This window comes from Phanerochaete carnosa (assembly GCF_000300595.1).
Source record: "Phanerochaete carnosa HHB-10118-sp unplaced genomic scaffold PHACAscaffold_1, whole genome shotgun sequence".
NCBI classification, from domain to species: Eukaryota; Fungi; Basidiomycota; class Agaricomycetes; order Polyporales; family Phanerochaetaceae; genus Phanerochaete; species Phanerochaete carnosa.
This window is the reverse complement of record NW_006767628.1, coordinates 4,640,056-4,648,310: the sequence shown is the minus strand read 5'-3', so window position 1 is coordinate 4,648,310 and position 8,255 is coordinate 4,640,056. Positions and strand designations below refer to the sequence as shown.

The following is an 8,255-nucleotide window of genomic DNA, read 5'->3' as shown; positions in this document are numbered from 1 at the left end:
GAGTCCGCGTGCGCGCGTCGCTCATTCGACTTGTGTAAACTGCCTTGAAACTCGATTTACCTGAGATAAGTTAGAAACGTCCTAGAAATGTACTATAAATTTGCCGTAAATGGCAATTTCAGGACCATCAAAAGTTTTCCTTGCCCGGACCTTTCCTCATTGCAAACATGAGGCGGAAATGATTTCTACATATGTTCTTTCAGATGTCCTGAAATGCGCCACAAAGTCTCCTGAAACATGAACTCTTTGCTGTACTGAAATGTAGCCATATTGAGTCATTTCAGGTTCATTTCAGGCTACACAAAATTTATCATTTTCCTGCACCGCAAATGGCTACGAAAGTGGTAGCAAATCTATCATTTTGGGACACCAGAAAGCCCCGGTTAAGTCTTCGAAAATGAAACAGTTTTGATGGCTTGACCAGGACATTTCAGGTGATCTGAAACCAGCTCATGCCCGTAGTGTTACAGTGGGGTAGCATCAGTGCTTCCCGAGACAGAAGTTCCGCGACAAATAGTCATTAATCCTCAGACCGATCACTCAGCGCTCCGACGATATAGGTTATTAATCGCCAGGCAAGCCTTGGCGGTGTGAATTCTCTACTTTGTGCTATGCTACAGGTAATGCGTTTGTGTGTGGACATGCTAGCTGTCGTTGTCATTGCCATGATTCGTCTAAGCCCTGAAGTCCGTAAAACTTCATCAAAAAGCTGTCCATGCATGCTGTACATCACGGACGTGCACAAGAGTCACCTGGCCTGATCCCTGCCATCGTCAATGAAACGGTAGCGGCGCTTGTGCGCAACCTCAGTGTCCGAGACACAATCGCCTGCGACAGCCCTGCCTCTCGCCAGTGAGCCCGCCTCCAGGCCACTGAGGCTGCTCTGCGTCCTCTCCTCTAGTGGCTCCTCACCCTCGCTAATCGGCTGGCGGATCTCGACGACCTTGCGTGCGGACGACGAGCGCCGCGGTTGCGGAGTGGGCATTGCGGCATAATATGGTGCGCTGTAGGGTTGCGTGCGGTTGGTGCTGCGTTCAGAGAGAATCGGAGAACGCGAGGAAGGGGAAGCGGACAATAATGAATAAGAGTAGTACGACGAGGCGCTGCTCGAAGACGCGTCTGAGCGGGTGGCGAACGAGGACATGCTCGAGCGTCGCGGAGAAGAGTCGGCTGAGGTGTCGTGCAGCGGGTGCATCGCCTTATTGAAGTAGGAGACAAACGAGCGGTGTCGCTGGTGGCCCATAGGCGGAGTCTCAGGTGGAGAAGGTAGTGGCGGGGAAGCAAGTTCTGGAGTGTTGGGGAAATATGCTAGAGCGTATTAGGTCAAATAGAGAACTGTAGGCCATAGCTGAGCTGCACATACCGCGACCACTCCTCTTAGCCTTCCGCTTGAAGGGATTGACAAACTTGCTCTCCAATACTACGCTGTCGCTCGACATCCTGTTGTAAGGCAAGCGTCTACGCGCGGTGGCTGACTCCTCGCCGTCCGATCTTATATCCGGGAGCAGCTTGCGGACAGGAGACAGACTGCGCGTCCTCGACCTGGCAGATTTCTCGCCCGCACTGCTCGGAAATTTGTTCTTGCGACGGAAGATGCTCGTCACTCGTTGCGGAAGCGACGTCTTTTTCGACGACTCCGCAGATGATATCGCAGCTTCTGGGCTTACTGCTGGGGTTCGTGCCTCGGTCTCGAAATCAGAAAGGGCAGATTCTGTGAGCTCCTCCTGCGACTCCTCTATAATGGGTGGGCCGAGAGTGGGCTTCACTGCCAGATCTGGGCGGTCAGGACGAGCGACGATGGTGATTGCCCCAAAAACTGGAGGCACGACGGCAATGGCAGTCGGTACAGAACGACGCCCAATGCTGCGTCGCGGCACGCCTGCGTCGTGATCGAGAGCAATGTGGTAGTTTCCATCCTTCGGAACCGTCACAGTAGCTCGTGCTGATGGAGGCAGAGGGCTCTGTGGGCCTCCACGAATGAAGACGGGGGTCTTGATTTGGGCGCGAGCGGCCATGGGTGGAAGCTTGCGTCTCGTGAATGGCATAATGACGGCTATACATAGAGCAACAACACTCTGGAAAAGCACTGCGTGAATAACGTATATATGCTTTTATTCCTTGCGACGCACCATTGCGAACCACACTGAGCTTGAAGCCACTGTTACGAGTTGCACAAAAGTGGTGGTCATTACAATCCGTGGAGATCTTTCGTGAAGGCTCATGGGCGAACGTTGAGACGGGAGTTGTGCGATTATAGTGGCTGGGTGTTAGACAGAGTTTGGCCTCCAGGCCTTGTATTTGCGAGTTTTGTGTCGGTGGAACGACGGATAGCGGAATTATCGTCGACCAGACCAGATCTCAACGTTTCATCGTCAGCCGTCAGCGGGAGCTGCGGCAAGCGTCGGTATAGGCTAAGCGGCTCGCTCGTCGATCTCGTCGGCGGTCCTGTTCGCTAGAAGCCACTTTCAGAGTGAGCAGAGCAGACGTGAAGGTGGTCGTCCAGGTCCGCGGGGTGGTGGTTACGCCTTGGAACAGCAGTGATAGGCTAGACAAGGCTTTTGCAGAGGCTGTTAGGCTCGCAAAAGCCCGACAAGGGACGCCTGGTGCTTTTGTAGACAGCGGAGTGCGAGCGGACAGACGAAACCCGAGGATAATGGTCTCATTGTTTTGCACCAGCACCCGTTTGGGAGAATCGAACCACCTTCAAACGCAGTCGTCCGTTTCGCCCAATCCGGATGCTGTGCGTCTACTCGAATCCGAGCTGGGTCGGCTCCAGGAGACGGCTGGGACGCTCTGTGACGGGCCTCGTTGCAATGCCAGGGTCGAGGAGAATATGGATACAAGTCTGAAGGAGCTATGAAACATTAGGCACCACCGAGGGTATTGTTTCCGCCCTCCTCTCTGATCACCGGTTACTCCGGGTACTCTTATGTAGACAGCATCAAGCGCATCAAGCGCATTACCCTGGAGACCGACTGGTCCCGCGTCTCTCAAATTCATTGAGCAACCTAAAAGTACACTCGGCTCGTTCTGCTCACAAGCCCAAAAATCGCCTTTCGCTAGTTTTTGAGACGCATCGATCTTGCTATGAAACGAGAGAATTGCACCCCTGCTCCAAAATTCCCAGTCGAAAGCCGAGTCGCCAAACGTCACAGTCTCCGAACCACACATCCGGGCTCTGTATTAATGGAACATCGGGTTCGCGATCGTTCCTCTGGTGTTTGAACACACATTAGTCCCCGTCTACCATCACCATGACACGCAATGCACAAGTCTCGGAGGCCCCGCTCCCAGACACAAGAAATAGACCTGATTAGGTGCACTTTATTCATCCGGTAGGCTAACACACGATCCAAAGACCTCGCTACCTTCCTGGACCTTACAACGGATAGGGGTGAAGAACTCTCCATGTTTAGGTCGAGACGATATAGGAATGTCAATATTGTCAATGGCGTGCCTCTATCTTAGAATGCTGTGCGCTGTATCTTAATCAGAGCGCACCGCCGGAGCTTTTTGGGTCTACAAGAACTGTTGACGGGGGTATAGGCCTTCCCACAGCGAGCTTGTTCAGCTCGACTCATAATCCATAGGGCGGTAACATCCAGCTTCTCTCTGCTGGCTTTTTACAGCTAATAGCTACGCGTGAGAGTGCCGTACCACTGCACCTTGCTTACGCCACAGTAGCTTGCGCAGAGCCCAACAAACGGCCGACAGCCTGGGTCCGGAAACATCACATGCCGTATCCCTTAAGCTCGACAACATCTAGCTCTACATCATATGAAGCTGCAGTAAACGGCCTTCCCGAGAGTATTGCTTGCCTATGTCGAGACGTGAGGCCAAATCGTGCGGCAGGACGACGAAGGCTGGTAAATAATATGATGGAATACCTCAGCGGCCATGTCCTGTGCCGTGACATACACAGACACCATTAGCTGCGTGACTCCACGCCGTAAGCCTCCCGAATTAATTCACTTCTCTTAGAGAGCGAGCTCACCATTAGCGGCTCCACTCACCCCTCTCTCTGCCTTGCGGCAGCAGCTAGCTGCGCGTAGTTCATCGTTGGAGGGGAGACCCGGGGAGAACTTAGAACTCGAAGTGCGCTGGCACAGATGACCTAGTAGGCCTATTCTTCCTAGTCAATGCACGATTTATGCAGCAAGGGAGTGAGTTTTCCATTCACGAGAGCGTAGGAGAGCTCTCAGTAAACTTAAACTCGGCCGCATAAAGTCAAGCTAGATGCAGAGCCACGTTAATGGAGCTCGTACGTGGCTTTGTGGTCGTCGAATGGTGCCACAAATGATGAGGTCTTGGTACTAGATCTTGGTACTTGTCATTGGTGGAGCAGCAAAGTAGATAACCTCCATAATTTCTCCCACTTTGGTTTCCGCTGTTTCAAGCCCTAGCCAAACAGACTAGTGGTGATGCTGTACGCCACGGTGTAGTAAAGGCTCGGCTCCGAAACATCCATGACGGCATCAGACGGGACTGATGCGCCATCCCCGGAACGACTGTGCCCGAGAATGGGTTAACTTTCCTTTCTCTTCGACCATCCTCTCATTACGCAATGGCCCCTCGGCGGCGTATCAGACGTGGGTCACCAGCAGGTAGTGAAGTGAGTACTTTTCGACAGCAAAGTCTGTCGACAGAGCTGAGAAGCGGCAGAGCGACACGGCGGAACCACAGCTGGTATCTCATCCGGGAAACGTGGGCTTACTTGCCCTCCCACCTGAACTTCTGGAAGACATTCTCGTGTTGCTCGCCGAGTTAGGGCACCCAAAAACCATTTCAGCTTTGGCCAAGACATGCCGGACACTGAGGCAGCTCATATACGCCCCTCAAGACAAGTTCCTATGGCGTCGGATGCTCCTCGCGACCTTCGACGATCCGAGGAGCATTCAAGTCGGTACGTCATGCTATATCACAATCAATCTATCTATTCTATATTTTGTTTCCTACAGAACCTGGCTTCAACTGGGCCTCAGACTATCAGGCGCGGGTCGAGGCAACTCTTTTCATCGAGTATCGCCGTAGGTCCGCTGGCAAACAAACAAGCATCGAAGTTCGCCGGTATTCCCCTCGAAGTTCAACGAAAGTGGCCTCAGCCACTTCTAGAGCGAAGCGGCGAGCTAGCCACTCTTCCGATGCTGTCGCGACCTCGGGAGCGGACTACACGGTGGCTTTGCAAACTTTACTATCCATTCTTGACACTTCCTGTCCCGTCAGCAAGCCCACTCGCGATTCTGAGAAGCAGCCATGGGAAAACCCAAACCTTATCGCACTGTCCCTGCGCGAAGCATCCGTCCGCGCCCCGCCATTCCCTCCTTACCTTACGACGGTTCTGCCGGAAGTGCTAGATGCGGCATCTACCACCGCCACAGACGGGAAGTCGGACGCCGGCTCTGTAGATCTCCCACCCATTGTCCGTCCTAGTAAGAACTTGGCCTACATCAAGCGGCTTCTTTCATCCGATGTCGTCCCTGATTTTGTATCGTATCTCACCACGCCAGCCACCAGCGAGCGCCGCTCGCCGTGGCAGTCTACGCCCGAGGCCCGAGCTCTCAATCGGCTCGTTTCCACTTTCGGTATCTCTGCGTTCCTGCAGACGCCACGCCGCGACTGGACTCGTGGTCGCCAAGAAGATGAAAATGATACCGTCCATCGTAAAGCCATATACCCGAACGCCGATCAGAACACCGCACTGGCCGAGCTATTCAATAGCATCCGGCATGCGTCCCAGAAAAAGGTCTACGATATGAATTATCTCAGCCGCAAGCGGGCGTGGGGTCCTTTCCTCCGAGTTCACTCAGACAAGAGCGAGAGGCAGGACGCGATGAGCGCGTCATCATCGGACGATGAAGACGGAGAGTACCATCACATTCCGGAGCAGACGCCGTCGGATTCCGAGGCTTCCCAGTCAGACTCTGAAGAAGACGGGGAGGACGAGGAGAACCAGGATTACGTCCCTCCGCACCAACGCAATACAGAGCCAAAACCCCTCCCGCAACCTGAGGACTTGCAGGCGGACTGGGAGCACCTCGCCGCCATTCGCATCGTTGTTCAGGCGAAGCTGGAAGAAAAACTCAATATGCTCCAGACCGACGCCGGACAGTGGTTCGAGCCTGGGCAGGTCGAAGAGATCCTCAAGACACTGCTAGGGTGGGAAAATGTGCGGTCTTGCGTCTGGACTGGTGCTCAAGCAAAGAGGAAAACTAAGCAAGAAGAAGGCTCGAACTCTCAGCGGCAGGCAACCAAGATTTCCAATAGTACTGGCATTTCCGGCTCATCTGGTCAAGCGGCTTCGTTGCTCAGGTCGCCGAGCGAGCCGCTAACAGAATGGGATTGGGCAGGTGTGGAAGGGGTTTGGCGGTGAGGACCCTTCCCTTAAACGATACATTGTTAGCGGGCTGACCTGCTCATCTGTAGACGATGCGTCTGTTGGTTGGACTACCATGATCTAATATGTATGTTCTAACTCTGTTCTCACCCGATGTGTCCTGACGCTAACAAATCCTCAGATAACAACGTAAACGCATTTTTATTCTCTTCACAGCCAGACTAATCACGACACGCCCAGTGGCGCGGGTTTCAGTCTATGGATGATCTCGAAGAAGCAACAATTACAGTACCACTTGCGCTCCACATAACCGGCTTCTCTCCATCCACAATCCCAGAGTATAAAGACTTCCCGACCATTCACTTCGACTCAAGGCGATACCCTACTATTCACATGGAAGGCACGATGGGAGGTGCTGAATGGGCTTACAACGGCGGCGCGCAGGAAGACGTTCGCCATATCAAGGGCTCGGTCAGAGTGTGCAGCGACGGCAGCGTGTGGTGGTCAATGGTATGTTGTGCCCGCCTGCTGGACTTACTGGCATCACTAAAGCCTACCCTCAGCTCTCTTCTGTGCAAGGCTCACCAACGGAATGGGAGTGGTCGTCAGAAGGTATTCAAATCGGTGCAGCGCTGGGCACTGGAGGGCCCATCGGAGTGCGCTCTGGGTGCGGCGTCCTTGGCCTTTGGACGGGTTGGGAGCACGAGGCTGAAGATCCGATCGGCGCGTGGTGGCAATGGAAAGTCGCGTAGGACACAGAGGATCCGTGGATTTATGACGGAGTATCAGATGAGTTATTGTAAGTGATACATGTACCATAGCTGCTGCGTTATGCGAAGGAACGGTGAAAAGCCCGTGCATTATTACATTCGCTGTGTAGTCGGCTCTAACGATGTAGCGACGAGCGCGAAGCAGTCACTTCAGCACAAACAACAAGACGAGAGACACAGTGAGGCCACGCACTGGTTGGGTCAGATGAGAGCAGCCGAAAGCTGTCTCCCTCGGTCTTCCACTCTTCGAGCAGCCCGAGCAGGTGGTCCCACTGCTCCCTGCGAAGCTGCTCGTCCACCGCAAGCTCAGGATCCTGAGAGGGGTCAGGGACGGCGCCAGATGACGAGGACGGCACGGGCGGTGGCACATCGAGGTCGACGCCGTAGTGCTCGGCCAGTCGAGCGCGCAGCTCGTTGACGGTCCCGGTCCCAGCCATGCAGCGCTCGTCCTTCGTGTTGGCATCGACGATCCAGCCCTTGAGCACCGCGATGTGGCTTGGAGGGTCCGGCATTTTGTGCTCACAACACTGACAAATAAAACTGTGCAGCAGGACTTCATCTTTCGGGTACACAGCGCGCAGGAGGCAGACAGGGGGGGCAAAAACCAAACCAAACCAAAACAAAAGGCAATAACCGCCCCAAGACGCGTTTTTGGACAGAGAACAGGCGGCGGCCGGGCACATCCTCACTCAGAAAGCGGTCGATGCGGTCACTTGAAAGTCTGCTAGGCTGCTCGAGCCACGCTGAAGGTGGAGGGGCAAAGGGAACCGTAGGGGCGACGGCCCTCCTCCTCAGGAGATGCGGTCAGGCGCCGCCCGCGAGCGAATGTGGTTGGCCCTTACAATGTGGCGTCCGCCACGGATTACCACATTCATGCAGTGACACTACCAAAGCTAGTCAGCTAATCCAGAATGGCATTGAAGGTATCTGAAGCGCGAAAGTCAGTAACAAAGAACGGGTGTGTTTGTAGTGTATCAGAGTCCGTGCGCCTTGCACACAACGGTGCCGTCATAGAGCGTCCGATGTAGGTATAGGAATAAAAAGAAAAAAAAGAAAAGCCACCACTTCTCCATTACCCTGTTCTCTCCTCCCCCCACCTATAGCCTCACATCACATTCCAAACTTGCCGAGAAAAAACGATGGAGGAGTTG

At 54.0% G+C, this 8,255-nt stretch overlaps 3 protein-coding genes across 3 annotated transcripts in view; 1 reads left to right on the top strand and 2 right to left on the bottom strand.

Annotated features, from left to right (window-relative positions):
• Positions 1–646: 646 nt before the first annotated feature.
• Positions 647–2,087, bottom strand: PHACADRAFT_248243 (uncharacterized protein). Its single transcript, XM_007390907.1, has one exon. The coding sequence runs from the start codon at positions 1,241–1,243 to the stop codon at positions 749–751; it is 495 nt and encodes a 164-aa protein (XP_007390969.1). The 5' UTR covers positions 1,244–2,087; the 3' UTR covers positions 647–748.
• A 2,456-nt stretch (positions 2,088–4,543) lies between these two features.
• Positions 4,544–7,265, top strand: PHACADRAFT_204731 (uncharacterized protein). Its single transcript, XM_007390906.1, has 7 exons — positions 4,544–4,612; positions 4,663–4,903; positions 4,959–6,366; positions 6,424–6,461; positions 6,516–6,523; positions 6,575–6,844; positions 6,898–7,265. Exons 1-7 carry the CDS (start codon positions 4,565–4,567, stop codon positions 7,084–7,086), a joined length of 2,202 nt encoding a protein of 733 aa, XP_007390968.1. The 5' UTR covers positions 4,544–4,564; the 3' UTR covers positions 7,087–7,265.
• Positions 7,266–8,000: 735 nt separating this feature from the next.
• Positions 8,001–8,255, bottom strand: part of PHACADRAFT_169009 (uncharacterized protein) — a 2,528-nt gene continuing 2,273 nt past the window's right edge. The window contains exon 4 of the mRNA XM_007390905.1: positions 8,001–8,255. Coding sequence (XP_007390967.1) covers positions 8,210–8,255 — 46 coding nt within the window. The 3' untranslated portion in view covers positions 8,001–8,209.